Source organism: Pinus tabuliformis, chromosome 6, assembly GCF_031772625.1.
Source record: "Pinus tabuliformis cultivar Carrire ecotype Pingquan chromosome 6, CPIR1, whole genome shotgun sequence".
Lineage (NCBI taxonomy): Eukaryota > Viridiplantae > Streptophyta > Pinopsida > Pinales > Pinaceae > Pinus > Pinus tabuliformis.
The window spans coordinates 422,776,155-422,800,845 of NC_142292.1; the positions used below are offsets into that span (position 1 = coordinate 422,776,155).

The 24,691-nt window shown below is 37.5% G+C and overlaps 1 protein-coding gene across 1 annotated transcript; it reads right to left on the reverse strand.

Annotated features, from left to right (window-relative positions):
• Positions 1-5,862: 5,862 nt before the first annotated feature.
• Positions 5,863-23,673, reverse strand: LOC149259109 (large ribosomal subunit protein uL16). The gene is made up of 5 exons (XM_089417495.1): positions 23,445-23,673; positions 23,031-23,349; positions 6,460-6,642; positions 6,287-6,368; positions 5,863-6,163 (listed from the first exon to the last, which is right to left on the reverse strand). Exons 1-5 carry the CDS (start codon positions 23,452-23,454, stop codon positions 6,071-6,073), a joined length of 687 nt encoding a protein of 228 aa, XP_089273621.1. The 5' UTR covers positions 23,455-23,673; the 3' UTR covers positions 5,863-6,070.
• Between the last annotated feature and the right edge of the window lie 1,018 nt (positions 23,674-24,691).

Genomic DNA, 24,691 nt, shown 5'->3' on the forward strand with positions numbered 1-24,691 from the left:
GAAGGAGATGAAACAAACATGGGTTGTACTGTGTTAAAAAAAACCAATATTGGTTGGCAGCCACTCATCAACATTATTGTTCCATCTTCAATAAGTCCTTTTTTAGAGTTGTTGATTGTTCTAGAGTCCACAATGATTCATCTTTCTAGTTAGACATTTTACTAATAGTATAGAGGTTGGGCACTCCAATGTCACACAAGTAGTCATAGATGCAACACATGTTTGTCAATCATCTAAGTTGTTGATGCAAAGTAGGTATAGGGAAATCTACTGGACCCCATATTGAGTGCATATTTTGAAGAATATTGGCAAAATGGTTCATAGTGGATGCGTAATGCACAAGTCTTACACGAGAAAAGAAATTTTTGAAGCCCAAGCAAAACACATGCTAGCTTCTTTGTTTTATTGGAGAGGATATTTGAGGTGCTATATATATTGCAAACCATTGTTGTGAGCTCTAAAGTAGAGGGAGTCCAAGATCATCAAGGGCAGGTTTTTGAAACAAAGGGTATTAAATTATATTAATGTGAAAATTACAAGTATTTAGTAGCAGTTGATGCTAGTTTTGTAGATTTATCATTACACAAACTCGTATTGTCGTTGTGTCTAGGAGAAATTTATGAGACCTTCGACAACATTATAGGCTGAGTTTGTGTTGTCGATTCATCAAAGGGACCCATCAAAAGAGTTTTAAACACAACAAATCCGATGCATCATCCGAGGATGGTGGGCGAGGATGGTGGGTTAGCATGAACACACCCCTTCATATTATTACATGTGCACTTGATACTAAATTGTATATGGGAGATTAAGCGGTGAAAAAAGTATTAAAAAAAAAGTAATTCCGAGATGTTCAAAGTTGAGAAGGATAAGGATACTTTAGTATCAACTCATTCATTTGAAAAACTCAATGACCATTTAGCATGGTGGAAGCAATGGAAGATTGACTTACCATAGCCAAGGATAACCTAATTAAGCGGTGAAGGATCCATGGGGATGGTGATTAGACCCTTCAGGGGTATGGTGATACGACCCTTCATGGGGATGGTGATACGACTCTAGAACTTTACGACCCTTCATGGGGATGGTGATACGACTCTAGAACTTTACGACCCTTCATGTTATAATAGGTAGATTAAAAAGCTCTCTATTTAAAATATTTATAATATTATGGATATAGAGTTGGTGGATAGTAGGGGCAAAGCTAGCTAAAAACCCGTGACTGTTTGGCCATCAGGCAGTGGTGCACTGGTTGTCATGTCCAATTTTTTGGCCTTTTCTTTTTCCACATATAGACACAGAATTCTTTTATAATGCTCATGAACAATTTACAGTTTTGAAGAATAGGATGGTAGTAGGAGTTAAGACCAACAGGATAGTAGGAGTTAAGACCAACAGGATATCTAAAATTTCATATTTCTTGAGGAAAGAAAAGTCCTAGATGATCCCCAGCAATCCCATCAATGTGGTTCATAACAAAATACTCGGGGACTATGGTCCAAAGGCCAATTGTAAGTGAAGCACAGTAATCATTTTCATGTATTACACACCACATTAGATTATCAATGAATGTTTTTAACATTTATTCCAAATAAAGCATGTCTGCTACAATCAGTTGTGTTGGTGAGGCCAATAGTGCTATAACCACAAGTTTACCAGTTCCCACAGTAAAGAAGCCACAACCTCCTGAAGGAAGCTACAATTTCTTTCCCTAACACCACCTTGCCACCATGTAGAATAAAAGATGAAACAACACAACCTCTTGAAAGAAGCTACAATTTCTTTCCCTAACACCATTTTGCCACCACCACTTTGCCACCATGTAGAACCACTTTGCCACCATGTAGAAAAAAAAAGTGAAACGCCACAACCTCTTGAAGGAAGCTGCAATATATTTCCCTAACACCACTTTGCCACCATGTAGTATAAAAGATGAAACAGAAACCTCTTGGTCTCCCATACCAAAGACAATAACCCAAATACAACAATATTTAATCACTGCTATCTCTACCTAACATGTTCAACTTCACATGTTCAACTTCAGATCTGCTCCATTAAGTATGTCATTGTAACTCTGATCTCCAATGCAACAAAGCAGATTATAATTCATACCTTCAATCTGCTCAAGTGATCCTTAACAGAATCTTCAACCAGCAATTTGAACATCCTAATATAGTTCTTATGAGGTAAAAAAAAGGTTGAGCCAAAACATGTCAAGTTGAGCCTTGCATTTTGTTTTCGAAAGACTTGAAACTGCCTCTGCTACAGACCTCCCTCTACCTCAAGATAAGAAAAAGACTGCCTCAGCTTTGGATTTGATTGCTTCAAATTTGGAGCTGATCCTTGGATCAGCTTCAGACTACCTTAAATGAGGAGCTCGGATCAGCTTGAAGAATACCTCTCAACCCGCTTCAGATTTTGCCCTACACAGAGCCAAAATAAATCCTTATGGCAGAGCCGCAATAGGCCTCAGAAGTGCAAAAAGTTTACAGAGAATGGGCCTCGGGAAGTGCAAAATAATCTGCCTCAGATTCGAATCAGAGATAGCTGTCTTAAATCATAGATTTAATTTGTCACAGAGGTGCCCTAAAACCAGCTTGCAATCCAAATTAAGCTGGCCTCAAAAGGTCCAAATCTGCTTCAGAAAGAGCCTAATTGTCCCACAGAAAGCAGATCTCTGTCTTCTTCTTCAGTTCAAAAACACTCGTTCCTTTTCATATCACCTTAGTCCTTAGTCATCGTTGCACTTCATATCACCATAGTCTTGGTCTGCTCCGGATCTCTGGAGCCTCAGTTGCTCCGAGTTCCTTGACTAGATGATGCCACAAAGTGATGCTACTTAAGCACCTCACCGCTAAGCTATATACAAAAAGTGATGCTACTTAAGCATCTCACCGCTGGCTATATACACAAAATGAAGAGGTCTGTTATGGGGCCAACTTGATGCTAGGTGTATATTAAAGTTTAGGTCGGCCAAATTTTATATGCTCATTTTCAAAAATTAATTTCTCCTCAACTGTGAGGAGCTAGAGTGCAAGCCATTTTGGAAAAGTCTCAGCGAACACTACAATGTAATGTAATCCATTATTGTGATTGCCTTTATCCAATCCACTAAAATATTGAAGTATATTTACTTCTGAACACTACAATGTAATGTAATCCATTATTGTGATTGCCTTTATCCAATCCACTAAAATATTGAAGAATATTTACTTCTGAGACTGGCCTTTGACATCAATGACAACTTTCTACGAACATTTACAACTACAGAGGACTTGAGAAACACTGAAAAGCAAAAATATAATATAAACTCTCAACGAAAAATATTTAGCAATCAACATTGCTCGTCTCATTGGTCCAGCACTCGTTGCTTGATCTACGTTTTGCGTGATTGCACCCAGCATTCATTTTGCTTTTGCTAATAATCTTTACATTGTATTCACTCGAAACGGACTTCCTCTAGAATCCATAATAAACCAAAGCGTTGCATACATAAGCATGTATACTTGTGTATCTACTATTGTGGATATAATTACAACACATCTCGAATTAAAACAAATACACCTAGTAAGTAAGATGGTAATTGATGCAGTAGCGCGAGGGGGTCTTGAAAAATTACCCATGGGAGTGGGTTCACTTAATCAAATTAAATGTATTTCTAAAGTTGGTAAATAGGTTCTAGATGGCTTTTTAGATCAGATGAGTGATTTCTTTAAAAGTGCCAAGTAACGTTAGCAAATCTGCCTTGCTAGCGGATTTCGAAAGTTTATAGAGCTTTCAGAGAGATCTTTAGAGATAGGTGTAGATCTTATGGCAAATATCTGGGATGAGAGATCATTAGAGATAGGTGTAGATCTTGTGGCAAATATCTGGGACCTGAACTAATTCAATAGGTTTAATATTGTGAGCTTACGGGCAAAAGATAGAGAGGGTTGATCAGGTTAGGGTTCTGTATGAATTGATGAAATCGGGTTCTGTGTGATGATAAATGGAATGAAGGGGATTCAGTGTGTAACCCTGGAAATGGTGAACATCCGTTGAATGTGTGTAATAACTGTGTGGGACAAATTAAAATGCTGAAACAAATTACGAAGTTTACTAAATTGCAAAGACAGTTAATGTTACAAAAATATACCGTCATCTAAATTTACAAAGATGTAATAATTCCCCAGTTCTTCAACCAGATGTTCTTTTAATCAAATACATATAAAGACAGTTAATGTTACGAAACCGTACCATCAACTAGATTTACAAAGATGTAATTAATGTTACAAAATTATACCGTCATCTAAATTTACAAAGATGTAATAATTCCCCAGTTCGTCAGCCAAAAGATTTTTTAGTGAAATACATATAATGACAGTTAATGTTACGAAAATGTACCACCATCCAGATTTACAAAGATGTAATAGTTCCCCAGTTCGTCAACCAAATTCTTTTTATAATGAAACACATATATACTTGTAAGGACAGGTAGTCGTGAAGTTATCCCAACTTCAAGTTCCAAGTTCAATAATTCGCTCAGTGCAATGGACAAAACCACAAATAATGTTGTACGACTTTGCATTTATTGCGCCAGAGAGGTACTCTCTGGCCCAGTATGGTAGAGATGTTGTAAGCCCAGAAATAGTGTAATGTAATATTTAACATTTTGACAAAGTCAAATTAGATAAAAATAAAAATTAAATTAAATAATAATAAAATCTCTCCAGCTCCATATAGTAGATATGTTGTAATGTAATGTTTAACATTTTGACCAAGTCAAATTAGATAATAAAAAATTAAATATTAAAATTAAATATTTGCAAAGCCATCTTTCCAATACATATTACACACACAACAGCTGACATTCCAGTAAGATTGAACATTCTATTAGTTGCATATTACTGGAAAATCTGTCAAGCCAAGTTGACCTGCTGCTATGCTCAATGAAGACTACACATTTTCATATGAACTATTAGTAAAGATCTTACTGGAATGTAAGCTTAACAGCTGAGGCAACTTGACCTGCTGTTACGCTCAATGAAGACTCAATTTTCATATGATCTATGGTTAAATACATGTGTAGGCTATGTTGTGGAATATACACTTGAAATGACTGTACGAGATCATAACTGTGTTTTGTTTTTGTCAACAGACTCTAAATACTTAATAGGATATATGGTGAAATCCTTCTTGTGCAAACTATGTGGAATATACATTTGAAATCACACTAAGAGATGAGATAAGTGTTTTGCTTTGGCTAAATGCCGAGATTTCAGCACAATTCAGGTTTCTCTTCACATCCAATTACAGTTTAAGCTGAAGAGCCTGTAAGCCCAGAGTCAAACTGATTGACAGGATTGAAGAGCTGTTAGATTAGTTGGAACGTGGTATGGCTGAAAACTCGGGGATTGACAGCAACTGTTTCCAACAACATCCAAACCAGATCCATTTAAGCCCAGAGTCAAACTGATTGACAGGATTGAAGAGCTGTTAGATTAGTTGGAACATGGTATGGCTGAAAACTCATGGGGATTGACAGCAACTGTTACCAACATCATCCAAACCAGATCCATGATTCCATCCCCGGGAGCATGGCCCAATCACAAGGAAACCAATGAAGCTTCCAATAATCTGGTTATCAGGTGGATAACAAAGGATAAACCTTCTCCATAGGCAGCAGGGTTCTCACGGGATAGACGGGCAACAAGAACCAGGCCAGGGATGGTTAAGATAAGGTAAAGGGTAGCAGAACAAACAGCCAAGCGGCAAACTGACAGTCATCTTACAGGGATGGATATGATCCAAGTGTATGTTGCAATAAGATATAGGAAATCCGAAATACCTATCAGCATAATTAGATTCCATACACCAGTTCACTAAGTGTAAACTGTAATAAATTCTTTATATAAAAACAAAATTTAACCATGAATAAAAATATCAGGGACGATATGATAAACATGTTCACAAATATCTTAATAAAAATAATCAGTCATCAAAAAATTGTGGATTGACCCAATCGATGCCTTAATGTATTGAGGCCAAACTTTTTAGGTTCTCTGTTTATCAACCATACTAAAGCACTAATCTAAGCAACTAGATCAGATGACAACACAACGGCAGGCTTCAGAAATGCCTGCCCAGGTTTTCGATTGGATAATGGACCTCGGCAACCAAGCAACTGCAATAAAAATGGCAATTATTAAAATAATACAAAATAAATTAATTAAATATCTGAAAACCAAAAACAGAGCAACTAAAACAATAATGTGTAAAAGTAGAGCATTTGTTCACTTCCACTCACCTTGGCATTCACACCATCAGGAACAATTCTGTTTTCTGTCTTCCACTTCAAGTAGTCAGCTCTGGTGTACTTGGTGAAACCCCTAAAAGATAGATATAACCATCAGTTAGTTCCTATCTAGTAATTAGGCATAAAAAATATAAAAGTGATTGAGTTGGATTAATGAAAAATACCATTTTCTGCTCACGATAATTTTCTGTCTACCAGGGAACTTGAACTTGGCACGACGCAGAGCTTCTTGAGCATGATTGGAGTGATTGTCACGGCATCGTACTGAAAGGAGGACTTGACCTATGGCAACACGTGCACATGTTCCCTGAGGTTTTCCAAACGCTCCTCTCATTCCAGTTTGCAACCTGTGCCCCAATACAGGGTCATTATTGCTCATAGTGGAAAAAGAAATAAAGAAACAAAAATCCAATTTTACAGTAAAGATTCCAAAGACTATTCATTTACAGTAGTGTTAAGTTGTTAATATTATATTGTCTTCAGTTTAAAACATCTGTCCACTCACAAGGACACTTGAATCTCTTCTAATCCCATTGGCCAACACAAATAAAATGATCCTATCTTGATATCCATCTGGAAAAGGAATGGGATACCAGAAGACTGCTTCTGGAAATAATTATTTTGAAAGACTCAAAAATTGAACTTACATGTTGCAACTTCTGCTCGACACAATTTATAGTGTCTATCTTCATAACTAATTCTATCTACTTGTACCTTGTAAATTTTCAAATCCATTGATATTTCATCATGCATATATATAATACCATGCCTGAGAACACTGAGGTATAGATATGCTTTCATATATGAAACTAAATTAACAAGTTATACAACCAGTTTCATAAGCTGTTAAGTAACGTGATGCTGGGGCACAGGACATGTGGATACAAGAATCCAATATGGGACGTGTCAACCCCAAAACAAAAACAAAACACAGAGGACACATTTTGTTAGATTTTCTTAAAACCCAGTAACTGATTTGAAATTTTCCAAGTGTAAAACCAGAAATACAAACAACTGCTGCATTGGAAACATAGAATGCACAGTGAAAAATAAATAAATCAGAAGACAAACACATTCAACACAGAATAAAACCAGAAATACAAACTACTGCAATGGAAACAGAGAATGCACAGTGAAAAATAAATAGATCAGAAGACAAACACATTCAACACATAGAATACAAGATATACCCAGGAAACCCCAACTTCGGGGAAAACCTGCAACTTTGTGTCTTCTATTATCTTCAGCAAAAGGATTTCCTTCAAAAACTTACAGCAAGGGAGAACTTCCCTTTTCACCACAAGAAAACAATTGATCAACCTCCAAGATAACTCTATTTTCCTTCTGCACACTAGATCTGCTGAAAGACCACACAGATCTACCTATCTGTGCACGTGTGAACGAAGATCTCTCCTCCTTGTGCACATGTGTGAAGGCAGATAGATCTCTCCTCTTTGCACACACTTACAAACTGAAGACTCTGCAAATGCTGTCTGAGCTGAGGCAATTTGGCTCTCACTCAATCTCTTCCTCCTACACGCTGAACCACTGCAATCTGCCAAACCCTAGCCTCTTCCTCTCGCTGATCTGACACTGCTCGCGTTCAACTGACTTGCCACTTACTCGCCCTATCTCCTCTTATAATTTCAACCTCAACCCTAGCATCTCTCTCAATAGCTGAAATTAAGTTACCTTAGGAATTCTTAATTTTTCCTAAGTCAAACTTTAGGAAATAAGTAAATAAATTAATATTCAGTTAAAGTGGTTGTCTTGTAGGTCACTTTGCTAGCCTTAGCACTTAAGCAAACAAAGCCCTTACTTCTCTACTCCAATCAACACATTTTCATATATATGTGTGTGTGTGTGTGTGTGTGTGTGTAACAAATTAAAAGAAATAGACACATTCAAATTTTTAAAACATTAGAACATTTACTAAATATTGATACACCTAGTTACTACATCAATGTTCATGTCAAATGATGATCAAACACAATAAATTATAATATTCAATACGCATAAAATAGAAGTTCAGAAGTTAGAGCCATAAACTTGAGTTTTCTCATTGAATCACTTAATGTCATCAAAATCAAAATGTATTACAGAGATATTGAATCACCAATATTATAGGTAGAAGACACTCAAACTATAGACAAAAGCTAATCAGACATCCTCCTCCATGTCAGAAATATCAAGATCACCACCACTGTCATTGCTCTCCCCTCCATCCTCCTCTATCCAATCGAAATGTATCCATTGGTGTATTTTATTCAATACAACATAAAAGAGAAGTTTAGAAGTTAGAACCATAAACAGCAATTTTTGATGTTATCAAAATCAAAATGTATTACAGCTATATTGAATCACCAATATTATACGTAGATACTCAAACCGTAGACAGAAGTTTATCAATCATCCTCCTCCATGTCAGAATCATCAAGATCACCACCACTTCCACTGCTCTCTCCTCCATCCTCTATCCAATCCAAGTGTATCCATTGGTGTGCAGGATGACCTTTCGAACAGATCATCATCATCAAAAGTGACCAGCTCTAGCACTGGTTCATTGATTTCCAAGTTGTCTAATACCAATTCAACATTGTTGTTTGAACCCATGTCATCAGGAAATACATCTCACATCTATGTCTTTCCCTTCAACCACTCATCCTTCACACACACATACACCATTGTCTCTACCCTAAGCTACTCAAGTCTGCTCTATTGGCTTTTGAAATTACTCCAAAGGTGTTCACACCATGTTTGGGGATGCTTCATGAGATTTGGGCACATGGTGTGTATGCTTAGCCATTGGATGGTCCATGATGAATTTGCACAGTAAAGGTGACATACTCATCAGTTGCTTGACCTCTATTGGATACCAGCATAGTATTCTTCCTTGTGCACAACATCATCTTAAAGCTTAACTTGTCTTCTATTGGAATGCAGTACTTCACATGTGAGGGCTGACATGTGTTTTGTTAAATTTCCATGAAACTCTGCAACTTCTTAGATGAATAACTGAAATTGAAACCTAGTTTACTTCACCAAGACACAAAATCTCTTACGAATTCATAAGCAGCGGAATAAAAAATACAGAGATAAAAAACCATCACACAAATTGACACATATTTTTCTCAAGAAATTCAATAGGGAAAACCTACTTTCTTGATGTGGTATTTTATTTATTGTTTTGGAGCAATCAAATCTATTACAAAGCAATTTGTCTATCTGAGAAAGTGTTCTGCTTCTCTCACAAATCTCACTTGATGTGGTTGAGCTTGGCATGACTTGATCATTGCTTGATCTCAGCCCTCTAGCTCGCAACCAATCCTCTATTGCCTCTTTGACTTGCCCTGCAAACCTTGCTCTCTTGCTTTAACTTGCTCCTCCTTCCTTTTGCACCTTGTTGTGAAAATTCCAATATAGAATCTTATTGCAGCAACTGGTATTATTTCACCTAATCGTTAATTAATTTAACAATTTATCTTCTACGGCAAATATTGAACTAAACACACTACAAACTTCACGAATAAAATACTGCGGAAAAATAATGCGTTGGAAACTGAGAAATGCTAGCACAGACACATAAATTATGAGACAATTTTTTTGGGCAAATGTCCCCAAAAAACCCGACTTGGGAAAATCGGTGCAACAGTCAGGGTTTTTATTATTATACATCAGTGAAAATCTTAGTACAATCTGGACGCCTGAAACTAGCAATCCAGAGAAATAAATAATAAATATCTAGGAAAAATTATTGAAGGGGATTTACCATTCCTCCACCAACAATCCCGACACAACCTTCCTTCAAAAACTCAACCCTTTGACCCTCTGCATCAACCTCTGCGTTGCTTTGTGTAGTCTGCATGACGTCAAGCCTCTAGCTAGTCTCTAATGAAGTCGTTCTGCCTAGAGTTGCTGAGGAAATCGTCTCTCCGACCTTTTGGAACCTCTGCCCGGCCTCTGGAACTTAGAACGATTTTCTCTCTAGCAAATTGAACTGCCCTCTCTGAAGCTCATGCATAGTGCTCTGCACTGCCTCACTAGGATAACTCAGCCCTCTTGTTGTTGCCTCTCCAGATCAGGAAAAACTTCCTCCAAATCACTGCCCATGCCCCTCACTCACTGCTTCGATCTCTGGCTCTCTCCGGCAACTAATTGCTCCTGCTTTGAAAATTTATCTTCCAAGAAATCGAATTGTTCAAGTGTCTCAAGTGCGTTCTCCATCACCACGTCAACCTCTTATAATCCATTGTTGGAGCACCAACAGCCAAGATTAAAACATAATTGATGCCTAGCATCATCTCTGGATCGATCCATGTGAGTTTCTAAACTCTTCGCACCTTATCTCGATTAATATTGATTAATTAAGCATATTCCCTAAGTTTAGACTTAAAAATTATTTAAAAAATAGTTAATAATCTAAATGAGACACTTCTAGGCGAAATTTCCATAAATGATTTCTAGGTTTTGGAGGTATCATGCATTCTAGCCTCTCCACCAAATTTTGTGGCTAGAACACACCCAATGCTACAAAAACTAACAGAACCCTTCCTATTTGCTAGTGCACTTCAGGTCCTATTTTCTAGTGCACTTTCTACCTCCTATTCTTTAGGACCCAACTCCTATTCATTGCGCACAACCAGCCTCCTAAGTTCTAACACACTTGTGATTTCCAAAAACTTAGGACATGATCTCTGCACTCTCCATAATCAAGGCTTCTCTCACAAACTTGTGAGTTGTCATGTCACACAAAACTTGTGCACAAAACTTATTCATTCTTTGTGCCTTCATCCTCCTCTTTATAAGCCCAATTCAAGCATGACTAGTGCAAGGAGGCCCAGTGCAAGGAGTTTTGATTGACAAGTAAATTAAGAGTTCTTCTCGTCCTTTCTCCAATCAACACTGGAGACTAACTCGTTCTAACTAAATTTGTAACTGCCACCTCGTTCTGTAGTCAAACTAATGAAGATTTCCACTTAACTGAAGCTCCAACTCTATGTATGTTAACTTGATGATTATTCCAGTAAACTAGAAATAACTCATCCCAACTAAAGTCTAAACTCATGAGCTCGCGCTCATATTGAGAGAAGGGCAATTCAAGGTCTTCGCTAGCTAAGGCACAAGTCAAAAGGCCTTGCTCGCTACATTTTGAAAACTCCCTCTTAGCGAGGAAGGTACTTCTGAAAGAACCTCGTCCACCTGGATTTGTCTTCAACACTACCACATTATCCACTGCTACAGCCACTCCCTCTAAACTAGAAGACTTCCCCGCTTCCTGTTGAGGAATCCAATCTAAAGACTTGTTCCTGCCAACCATGCTTCTGTGATCTAAGTCTAACACCTCAGCCATAAGTCCCATGTACCTTATGTATATTTGTGGTTGTTTACTCTGCCTAAATGTGGTGCTAGGAGATCCAACTCTCTCTTGCCCACCCCAAATAATTCATATGCTCACCTGGCATGAACTGTCCCTGTATTGGGAGTCTAACTAACTGAGTGGTGTATCCACTCTCCCTAGTCTTTACTCCAAATCATCCTCTTGGTCGACCCACTTGCCAACTAGCCGAGACTCAAACTGTGATACTCATTCAGGCTCCTTCCTGGGATCTCTATCTTGCTCTCACTCTAAGGACTCCCTCAGCTCTGCTCTCCTCAACCCTCGTGTCTCTATTATGTGCACTTCTTGCCTTGCTGCTCAAGGTTGTGTCGGTCTCAACCTATAGCAAGTACAAATTCTCCATCATCACATATTTGCTTCTTACATCTAGAAGCTAAGTGCTTGAGGTAAGCCTTACCCTTGTTGAAGATGACATCCTAACCCTTGTCCTCAAGAGTAGCGATTGAAACAAGGTTTTGCTTCAAACATAGAAATACCAACTCCCCTAATTGCGTATTGGCCATCATCTCCTAGCTCAACCTAACACTGCATGACCTTCTCCTTTAGGTGGCTAAAGTTCTCCTTGTTCTCGGCCATGTGGAAGGATGCTCCTGAATCAATACACAATACAATGTTGTCTGTTGAGCTTGCCATGCAAGCTATCAATGAGAAATCTTTCTCGAACTTGTCAGAAAACGCATCTACCTCAATTGTTGCAGCCACATAATCCTTATTGGACTCCTTCTAATTAGGACACTTAGTGACATATTGTATGAAATGGCAATGGAATCACTTGATCTTGCTCAAATCTTTCTTCTCCTTCTCGCCCTTCTAACTGGACTCGACCTCTCCTTGGCCCTTCTTGCTCTTGGCTTTGCTACCTTTGCCTCCTCTGTTGAAGCTTCTCTATTAACTCTCGTCCCTCTCTGCCTTTCTTCTTAGACACAGTCACTCCATAACCTTTCCCAACTGGGAATATTTTCTCTACCACTTGTTGCTTCCTAGAAAGTATACCAAGACTAATGAAGTCCCAGGAGCGCAAGACTCACAAGGTCACCATCTACTATGGTAACATCCACTCCACCTAGCTCATCTCAAACTTGAGTGAACTTTGAAAGATTTGTGATGATGGGCTCTCCCTTGCTCATCCTAATACTTCTCCTTGAGAGCAAGCTTCCTAGCATCATTGGAACCCTGATGCAAATCAAAAATAGCTTTAAACACCTCATATGATGTCTTCTTCTCATAGAGATGTGAAATAATATGATCTCTAATCCCCTCAAGAATGATCCTCCTTGCCTTGGTGTCATCCTTACAATGTTGTATCAATTGTTTGACATCTTGAGGTGGAGCTATTCCCTATTTTACATATTCTAGCACTCCATTATCTTCCAACACTACTGATATTTGCTCCTTCCATGAACAGAAGTTTCAAGGTCAATCTACACTGTGATCTAACCTTAGTACTTGGAACACCATACTATTATCCAAATAACTGCTTTGCTCTTCAAACTACAACACAAGTCTTCTACTTGATCCGCGTTGTCAACCTGGTGTTGGTCTTTATACTGATCTCTACATTGATACCATGTTAAATTTCCAAGAAACTTTGCAACTACTCAGATGAATAATTGAAAATTGAAGCCTAGTTTACTTTCACCGCGATATAGTCTCTTAACAATTCACAAGCAGCAAAATAAAAAAACACATCACACAAATTGACACACTTATTTTTCTCATCATGAAACCCAACAAGGAAAACCTACTTTATTAACGTGGTATTTTATTGATTGTTTTGGAGTAATTGAATCTATTACAAAGCAATCTTCTCTTTAAGAAAGCGTTTTGCTTCTCTCACAAATATCAAATGATATGGTTGATCTCAGCCTACCTTGATCACTGCTTGATCTCAACCCTCTAGCTCACACCCTCTCCTTTGTTGCCTCCTTGACTTGCCCTGCAACTCTTGCTCGATCTTGCTCCTCCTTCCTTGCGCACTTGGCAGCCCTATTCCCTTACGCAAATCTCCTAGTTCTTAGCGCACTTTTTACCTCCTATTTTTTAGGACACAACTCCTATTCATTGTGCACAACCAGCCTCCTGAGTTGTAGCTCACTTGTGATCACCTAAGACTTAGGACACAATCTTTGCGCTCTCCACAATCAAGGCTCCTCTCACAAACTTGTGAGCTATATTGCCACACAAACCTTGTGCATAAAACTTATTCATTCCTTGTGCCTTCATCCTCTTTATAGGCCCAATTCGAGCATGCAAGGAGACCCGGTTCAAATATAGAACTTGATTTCTGATTGACGAGTTAACTGAGAGTTCTTCTCGTCCTTTCTCCAATCAACACTAGAGTCCTAACTTGGTTCTCTCTCCAATCAACACTGGAGACTAACTCGCTCTAACTACCACCTCGTTTTGTAGTCAGACTGATGAAGACTTCCACTTAACTAAAGCTCCAACTCAACACATGTTAACTTGATTATTCCAATAAACTAAAAATAACTCATTCTAATTGGGCTCACATTCATACTAGGAGAAGGGCAATTTGAGGTCTTCATTGGCTAAGGCACAAGCCAAAAGACCTTGCTTGCTACATTTTCAACATGCTTTGTAGGTTGCTTGTAGAAGTTTAAGCCCACTTTATATTGCTAGCCTCCCCTTCATCTCATACAAATTGAGTAAGGGGAGTACATTCATTCATTCTATTAAACAACATGTTGTGTACAAGATGTGAGGAGAGTACTGTGCTACACACTCTCTTTAAGTCTATTATTCATTGCATCATTTCTCTGTTTTCAAACACTATGGTTTCTTGGAGGATTCTTCGAGATTTTTAGGAATGGGGTGGGGTTTCTACCGTGAGGAGGCAAAGAGCTAGGGTTTGGTGATAAATTCCAGGTTTCTATTGTTGAAGAAAATAGGTCTTTTCCAAGAGGCTTGATTATGTTGTGGAATAAATCAGTTGTGGAGTTAGGGTTTTGGAAAGCTTAAAAAGGTTGTACCAAATGTGTGATAAGATGAAAGTATGCACTTGAACTTCCTCTCTCACGTGTCTGTGTGTGAGAGTTTTTCAGTTGTTCAAAATCATCTTACTGCAAATTTGATTAAGTGATCTGTGTCTCATTGATAATTTCCAGCACTTGTATATGTCTTGCCGATTTCACAAAAGTCTGATCTAGATTCTAGAAGTAGGACTGATTTACTGCTGTCATGGTATATTTCAAATCTGGTTTACGCTTGATAAGATTTCATTGTTAATTAGGGTTCAAAATCAGTGAAAGATTGGCCGTTGTCAGCTGCTGTAAATTATCAGCCCTAAGGAAGCTAATTCACATGGACAAGATCCAGGCAACCTCTAGGTAAAAGGTGAAACTTCTGAATTTGCAATTTTACAAAAGTTCTCCATAACCTTCTTTGAAGTGTGCAAATTCCCATATGTGCTCCACCCATTGGTGTACACCATGTCAGGACACACAATTGACATGTCCAGTTTTAGGACACATGTCCAGTATCTGCCACATGTGCCTTGAGGGGTATGTCCTGTTTCCTAGCTGTTAAGAGGTAACATCGGAGGTATAGAGATGTTGATATATATAAAACTATATATTCAAGTTATAATTCAGAGGATTGTGCAAAATATTTCATTTCGATAAGACATAAGAAGAGTAACACAGGTAGGAAAAAAATTATGGCATCTTACAGAAGACCATAGTACAACTTTGATAGGCTAAGAAATTTTATTGAAAATAGTCTTCAATTAGAGAAATATATAAAAATACAACAATGAACTTTAGAGATACTGCACATGTATGAAGTTATTAAATAATCAGACTGCATATTAAATGGACTCTGCAAATTGAAGATTTTCATTTGAACGGTAGGCTGTCAAGAGGAATACAATAGAAAATCACAAAAGATTTCTATGGCAGTCCACTGAAGATTGATGTTTCAATTGTCAAATAGCTTCCATCTAAAAAAATATAGCGCATCACTAATTTTAAAATTGAAACAAGCTTGCTAAAAGCAAGCATTAATCATAAAGACGCAAGATAGACCTGATGTGGCAACATTTGCAAGCCTCCAGTCTTAAGACATTTGCTTGACTTGATATAAAACAAAAATTTTAAGCACAACTCTCATGAAGGGAACTCTCTACCTGGGGAAGGCAACTGTGAGGCTTGTCTCACAATTTTCAGCTATTTGCAGAAATCCCTGAGGTTGTGCTTTTGAGCATTTTGCAAAGCAGCCAGAGTCTGCCTATTGCCATATTCAATCTTCTAATTTAAAATTTTAAAAATGTATTTTAAAAAAAAATACTACAATTACCAGATGACCCCACCGACACTTACTGGCTTAGAACAATACAATAATGTAGATTATTGATACAGCAGTAGCTTCGTAAGGAAGAAAGCCAAGCTGCAACAGCGATCTCAACAACCACTGGTAAGGGAAAATGTTCTAATATATCATTTTCTATGATATATATATATATATATATATATATATATAGAGAGAGAGAGAGAGAGAATCCCCGACAGGGAATCACCTACATCTATTTTGACAATGAAAAAGCTTTTTCACCTATGCATTAGGATTCAAGTTATAAACTGTGGGGATGCAGCCTCTGTTATGCTTTGATAGGGAATGGGCCAAGGATGCCATTGTTATTATTTGTCCAAAATATGTATTCCCTATCAAAGCAAAATTATAAATTTTGTTTTCTCAAGGGGTCTCAGGCTCTCATGTACTGCAAACCCTGCCATCCTCTATGCTGCCCGGAAATAGAGGCAGGGAAAAACATTGAGAAGGTTTTAATTATCCTAATATGTATAAGGGCAGGCAACTAGTTTAGTCAGTGTCTATTATAACATAGGCAATTCACCCAAATTTGTTGTGGCAAGGCATGTCAAATTCTTACTAGAAACAGTACTGAAGCAAATTGCTCTAATTACAAAGTTTTAATTAGCCAAATATTTATTATATGTGTTGCTTGGATAGGGTAAATATTTTCACTCATATTGTTTAGTTGGTAAATTATCCTTTGGTAATATGCTAATATACCTTCAACTTAGATACCATGGCTGAGCGGTCTTTATTTAATCAAATTCACCAAGTTCCTAGACCTGGCCTTGCCTGTTTCCCTAAAACAAACCACCTAACATGTGCTCAACTAAACATGGGAGATTACAAGATAAAATAATCATCGTATTACCATGAAGACCATAATAGCAACTGTGATTTTTGTCGTGCCATTAGTGACACCTATAAAAATCATCAATGGTATGATAAAAAACCCACCATTGCTTATAATATTAACATGACATCATACCTTGCAAAAACATAAACAACTGCTCTAGATTAGGAAGCATATCTGTTGAGTTTTGAACCTAGGTCATCTCATGTCAAAATTCAAACACTCCAGAGTCCAAATTCAAAGCTCCCAACTTCACCCACCTCTGAACTTTAAGTTAAATGCTCCTCTGTTCCACAGATTTTCACGTCTGATAATACTATATCAGTGGAAAACGAACATATAATGAAGGAATAGACATCCTTATCACATGATTACACTCTGATGCATTTGATAGTTGAACACCCACTAGAAACTATTCTATATGGAACATTCACAGCGAACAATCACAAAGCACATTGATAAATTTTTAAGCCCTGCAACTTGACTGACCAAGCCAAACCTCTGCTTCAGAGGCATCTCTCTTTCAAGTTATGAGGATTGTATTGACAAGCATACATTGAGCTTCACATAGAATATACATGTTCCAGAAGAACAGATTTAGCATCTATATTTGTACCCAATGGTACAGAAAACCCAAGCACTAACATCAAAACAACTTCAGTCGTTTGAATCAACTATCCTTGCCAACAGTTGGCTTCTACAGGGAGAAGCAAATGATAGATAGAATATTCAAAGAAATGGAGGGATAACAAGTGCTGGGTGAGGGGCCAAAGCACTAACATCAAAAGTCCAATTTAATCTCTTTTTTTTCAGAGTGGGGGGGTGGGTGCTAGTGCATCCTGGAGGACTACACCTTTTAACCCTCCCTCCAGACTTCAGACTCAATTTGATTTTTAAAAGATTCAAATAAGTCTTCGTTCCATTGTGGAGTTCCAATCCTTCCATGTTTTAAGACAAAACCAGAGGGCAGATGCACTTACCAACCTTACCATATGCAACGTTGAAGGTGCATTAAGAATCAAGGAGAGCGATTTCAACTCCCCGATCCCTTGATAATGATTGCACACAGAAACATAAGTTCACATCACCTGGCGGTGCTTGGGATCATGTTGACAGACCAGCTCCAAAGGGTGGAAGATGAAATCATCTATCTCAGGTTTCAAATTGAGGAATTAAAGCAAATTGGTCTACAGGTAACTAGATTCCATTCTCCTTTGTTGCATCCCCAGACACAGATTTTGATCAATATAAAATTATCAGTCATAGTTGATATATATATATATATATATAAAACAAGGTATTCACCACTAGGACATTGCTTTCAGCCAGCATGTAAATCTCTATGTAACTCTGGAACTTTGTTGCATCCCCAGACACAGATTTTCATCAATATAAAATTATCAGTCATAGCTAATATATATATTCAAAGAAATGGATGTTGAAGATCACTTGATTCATATGCAAATGAACGAAGGAAAGTTTGATATAGGTTTTTACTCCAGCGAGCTTCAACGGCAAAAAATGACCGATAATACCAAAAAAATGAACCATGCGCAGGCTTAATGAGTGACTTTTTGCGGGACACATGTCCTAAGTGGCATCAAGGAACCCATATCAAAGGTGCATCAAGGAAACAAGTTTCTTTCAATTTCATAATTTATGTTGTGGATGTGTGATGTGTCAATTGAGGAACAAATGCTTATTAACATTTTAAACTATGTTGCCAAGAAACGTGGGTTTGGGTACATGTATGGGGACGATGTGTAACTTTTTGGAACAGGGTACATGGGTTCAGGGACAAGTATGGGGACCAAAGCACTAGCATCAAATCCAATTTAATCTCTTTTTTGTCGGAGTGGAGGAGTGGGTGCTAGTGCATCCTGGAGGGTCAACCCCTCATTTATTTAGTCTGCATGCAAGTAAAGTTTTATTGTATTTTGGACATATAACAAGGTATTCACCACTAGGGCATTGCTTTCAGCCAGCAAGTAAATCTCTGTGTAATTCTCGAACTTTGTTGCATCTCCAGACACAGATTTTAATCAATATAAAATTATCAGTCATAGTTAATATATATATATATATAGGTATTCACCACTAGGACATTGCTTTCAGCCAGCATGTCTCTATGTAACTCTGGAACTTTGTTGCATCCCCAGACACAAATTTTGATCAATATAAAATTATCGGTCATAGCTAATATATATATATAGATATATTCAAAGAAACGGATGTTGAAGATCACTTTATTCATATGCAAATGAAAGAAGGAAAGTGCGATATAGGTTTGTATGATTTTGAAGCAATTCATTGTTGCTTTCCATTGGCATCAAAGAACCCATCTCAAAGGTGCATAAAGGAAACAAGTTTCTTTGAATTTAATAATTTATGTTGTGGATGTGTGATATGTGTCAATTGAGAAGCAAATGCTTATTAAACTATGATGCCAGGAAACACGAGTTTGGGGACGGGTGAGTCACTTTTTGAAACTGGGTACATGGGTTCGGGGACAAGTGCGGGGACGGGTGCGCCACTTTTTGAAACAGAGTATAGGGTATGTGGGTTCGTCGAGGGTATATTATAATTTATATATATTATAAAATATATATTTTATAAATTATAATATATTATATATATGAGTTTTGAAATCATTTAAAGACTTAAACATGAATATTCACTTTGAAATTTCAAATTTGATATCAACTGGAAATTGCAATTTTGAATTTACATATTGATGTGAATCATGATAATAGATATTAGAATCATAAGTATATGTCCATTGTCATACTACATTCAAAATTTGCCCTAAGGCATTTCCATGATGGCAACTAGATGTTAGATGATGTGTAGAAAAATAACATGTTGCAAAACAATAGCAGTAAGGTTTTTTCAAAGTAAATAAGCAGTCATCCTTTATTTACATTGGCATAACAAAGAACAAACAAAAACAGAACATTGACCATTCTTCCAAAAAGTTAGGTGTAGAATGTTGCATCTAAAGTGTACATTCTCAGATTGATGTGTTGGCAAGGTTCTTGGTGGTTATTAAGTGTATCATTTTGATCCACTGGACTTACCCAACAGATGGAAAAGAATGCTAAACTACAACAGCAAAAATTAAACCCATTCAACTCCCAGTGAACTAGGATATGGCATTGCATGCTGCTTGGCATAAAAGAGAGTCCATAGATCAACAAAGTAGACAACAATTAACATAAACACACATATTCTTAGTATTAGAGTAATCAACATCATATCTATTACAATTTGCTTCAGTTTTATGATAAAAGAAAAGAAAAAGAAAAATCCTTACCGCTCGCGAGTCGCCACTCAAGAACCCATCACGCACCTAATTTCGAGGTTCGGCAAATCTGTTTAAGCAAAAGAACCCAGGTCAAAGCTACTGAGTACTGGGTTCTTATGGGAAGTACCAGGTTCGTTTGGGTTTGCCTATGAAGTACCCGCTCCAACACCCAATTCGTGGGGACGAGAACCTAAGGCGGGTTCGTGAACTCCACCCTAGGGTTCGCGAACCCCACCCTAGGGTTCGCAAACCCATGCTACATAGTTAACAAATATGACTTTTTCACAGCCACTTCATGTAGACAGTGTCACATACAAAGCCAGAGATTTCAAGATATACCATCCAAAATTATAAAAATGATGTCCAGGTCCCTTCTGGTTTAAAACTAAACATAGGAAACTATATTTGTACAACAAAAAACCACCTCCAAAACATCTGGTGATACTCAAACATGAAATTTCATTTACCAAGTAATATGAGCATTCTACTGACAGGCTGAACAAATTTCGAGTAGGACTGGGAAGCCATGAATGTCTCCCTCACTTCTTGCTCATGTGTGACATATTAATCCTTTCCTTTTCTGTGGGGACACAGATTATCCTCACAAAATCACCAATTGAAGCCATCCCAGTTTATTTCACATCTTTTGAAGCCATCCCAGTTTATTAGGGAGTTTTGAGAAGATAAAGGGAGAAGATATGTTCGGATTACTTCCTTTCAGCCTTCAAGTATATTAATATTGAAGACATGGTATTTAAACATCATCCAATAGGTCTTTTAGCGTTTGGTTGTGGAAAGTTTTTCCACCACACACAACCAGTGCTTTTTGGATACCGACCAGCTTCTATTCTCCTTTTAGTGGTTGGCTTATCAAAAACCATAATTTTCCCATATTCAAAACCAATAGCTCTGAGCATTCACTCTTTACATGCTTTTTAAACAGTGGAGTAAAATACCGTTCCTTTTCTCCACAGGGTGACTCCTCTAAAATTATGGAAAGAAGAAAATAAGAACCAAAGCAAAGCTCTTGAATAAATCATGAATTATTTGTTTAGAGTCTAGACATTCTTGAATGTAATCAGAACTAATAATAGCTTTTTTATTTAGTTCAAAATCTGTAAAGTTAAGAAACAAAGGGACCTTTTCACTAAAATAGATTGTGAACTGGTAGAGATCTACAAATTGGCAACAAAGATGACTTCAGGACTTGGTTTATAAACAGGGATACAAAGAAGATCAAAGCTCTTCCACTAAAATATCTATGGCCAGCCAGAAACCTGTAGCTCTTGAAGGACAGGAGACACTAAATGTATATCCAAGGTAAAGGAGAAACAAACAAACAAAGGCAAAAAAATGTCATCAATAAGAACATTCCCCGAGCATATTTTGATGGCGGCTCAATAAGAACTGGGAGAGATCTACAAATTGGCATCAAAGACGACTTCAGGACTTAGTTTATAAACAAGGATACAAAGAAGATCAAGGCTCTTCCACTAAATATAACTTGGGGAATATGGCCCTCCAGAAACCTGTAGCTATTGAAGGACAGGAGATGCTAAATGTATATCCACAGTGAAGGATAAACAAAAAAAGGAGGGCAAAAAAATGTCATCAATAAGAACATTCCACGGGCATACTTTGATGGTAGCTCTCAAGGGAATCCCAGGAAAGGAGCTTCTGGAGAATCCTGTATCTCTCCTCAAAATCACAATATAGCCTTCATAACATGAAACTAACAATTATTTTGAACTGATAGCCCTCGAATTAATCCTATAGTTGGTTCAATAATATGGTGTTACGTTACTACTAAAATTTGGGGATTCTGTACCAGTTATTCAATTGTTGCAAAAGGAAGCTTCACTCATAATTTTGTTGGTATTGCAGCTGATGCATTTGTAAAAGCAGACAGTTTTCCGATCCTGCCATTGAAAGATGTAATCTATGTCCTTTTAAGTCAATGAACAATTTTCTCTTTTATTTAGCTCTATGATATGTAAGGCATGCATGCAGCTGTTATGCTCAATCTATTTTTGAATGTATTCAGGCACATAACAATTCGATTCCGTTTATTACAACAACAACAACCAACAACCAAAAAAAAAGTTATGGAAATTTTTTCCCCTGGGAAGAAAAAAAAATTGAGATCTGAAAACAGAAGACAAATGGAGAAATTAGCAAAAAGTTAACATGAAACATATTTATAGAGGCCCACCTCCACTATTATGGGAGAAGATAGGTATTGGGAAATCACCTTCTTGTATGAGGAATGCAACTTAGGGTTTCAATCTAACGGAATACAGAAATAGCTAAAAAGCAAACAAGGGTTTCAGACTTTTAATCAAATAAAATTCCTGATGAAAAGGTTGGCAATTTAAGATCCAGACATTGAGGTTGACGATTAATTCGCTCCAGACCCCTGTGGGGCTGAAATAAAGAATACCTTGAGTATTCTGTCTTCATCTAAGGCCACCAAGAGCTGGGCAACTTTAAATATGGGCCTTACAGCAAGCTGCGATATACATCCATGTTCCCATCAACTCTTAATCTATGGAGGAGAATTATATAAATCCGAGAGACCTAATAGCGGATCTGAATCCGAGTTCAGGATACTCAATGGAAAATTATTTAGGCAAACATTAAAAAAAAACTAGTAGAATCAAAAAATACGTTCGATGGAGAAGCCCTAGGGTTTTTTTCCACACAATGAGGTAGAAGGAAGAAACCCGCGTTTCATTAGGATTAGATTATTTCATTCCAGATACCCCCCCCAGGTTTCAACAAAGAAAACACAACTCGGGCATTTCGGCCATGTGCAAAATAAAAACCCGTAGGATTAGTTGCTCGAACTCACCTATCGGCTCCAGCGCATGAAAGCATCTTGTTAATACGGAGAACATGGAATGGATGAACGCGAACTCGTAGGTGAAATGCATCCTTTCCGGCGAACTTAGCCATGTATTTGTTACATGCAATACGAGCCGCTTCCAGTGCCTCGCTCGTTACATTTTCCTTCTCCCAACTCACCAGGTGGACACAGAAAGGGAACTCGTCGGCCAATCTCTTCTTCGCACCGACATCGTATATGCGGATTTTGGGATCAGGAACACCACGACAGTATCGAGATTTCGGATAGGGTTTGTTCTTTATCTGACGATAGCATCTCGCTGGACCTGCAAAACAAAACCCATAAACAAACTTTATGAGCCAAAACCAACAAAAGAGTTTCTCATTCAGAAATGAAGCCGTGATCGAAAGTTTCACGTACGTCTCCCCATGAAACCTGCTGAAAATACCAGACTTTCGGATGCGTAGAAGGAATCACTGAACCTAATAAATCTTGTAGCTGGATTCAAAATGAAGAGCTTGCTCTTGAAACTTTAGAAATGGAATTGGCTACGTCCAAAATGGTCACTTTATAGTCCGGGAGAGGGCAATGTTGAAAAGAAGTCCTAGGGCTTACGCAACTTGGGCTGTGTTTGTCCTACACTATCGTTGACGGTGCCACGAGGAAGAGCCTATGGAGTAGAACTTGTTTGAGAGAAACCAGAAATGAAAGGAGAATGAAACTAGCAATTAAAAGGTGAAAAAGACAATTGGAAAAAAAAAAAAAAAAAAATTGTCTTTTCATATATCTTTAACATAAAATTTCAAAATCTTAAATTTCAACCCAAAAAAACCATACTCAAACATAGAATTTCAAAAATAAATTTGTTAAATTGAAAAAAATTGACTTTTTCTCTGTAGCATAAAATTTCAAAATCTTAAATTCCAAATTTGCAAAAAAAATTGTGTGCCTACTTCCTTTTTTTTTAAGGAAAAGTGACTTCATTCGAAACAAACATATCCATAACATTAGTCATAGATTAACACATTTAATTCAATGCGCACTTGCAAAGTGCAAAAGCGCAAAACTTAAGAAGTCTAAAACAAATTTATTTCCGGTTAATACTTGGTTTGACGAGGAATGCAAAAAGGCAAGGAGAATGTGGAAAGAGTCAAACAAGGATAACATAAAGCTCAAAGCTTACAAACAGATATTAAACAAGAAAAAGGCCGATTTCATGGTTTCAAGGAGGGAAGAACAAATTTTCCTTGGAAAAAATAATCCCAAATTATTTTGGAAGGAACTCCAACCGAAAAAGATACAAACTGGAAATAGTATTACAGCTTCTAAATGGTTTGACTATGCAAGACAACTCTATGAGCAAGATCCCAAGGTTGACCCTCCCCCCTTGGTCAACATGGTACTGAACTCTTCATGGTACAAGAGGTAGAGATGGGTATCAAGAAGTTGGGTGTTGGAAAAGCAAAAGACTTAGCTAAACTCCAAGCAGAATATCTAAAGTGGGGCTCAAAGATTCTTGCACTTCACGTTACAAAAATCTTCAACAACATCATACAACAGGAGCTCCCCACAGATTGGAAAACTAGTCTGGCAATACCTCTTTTCAAGAGCGGTGACGTCAATAATCCCTCCAATTATAGGACCATCATGATAAACCCTTTGTTTGC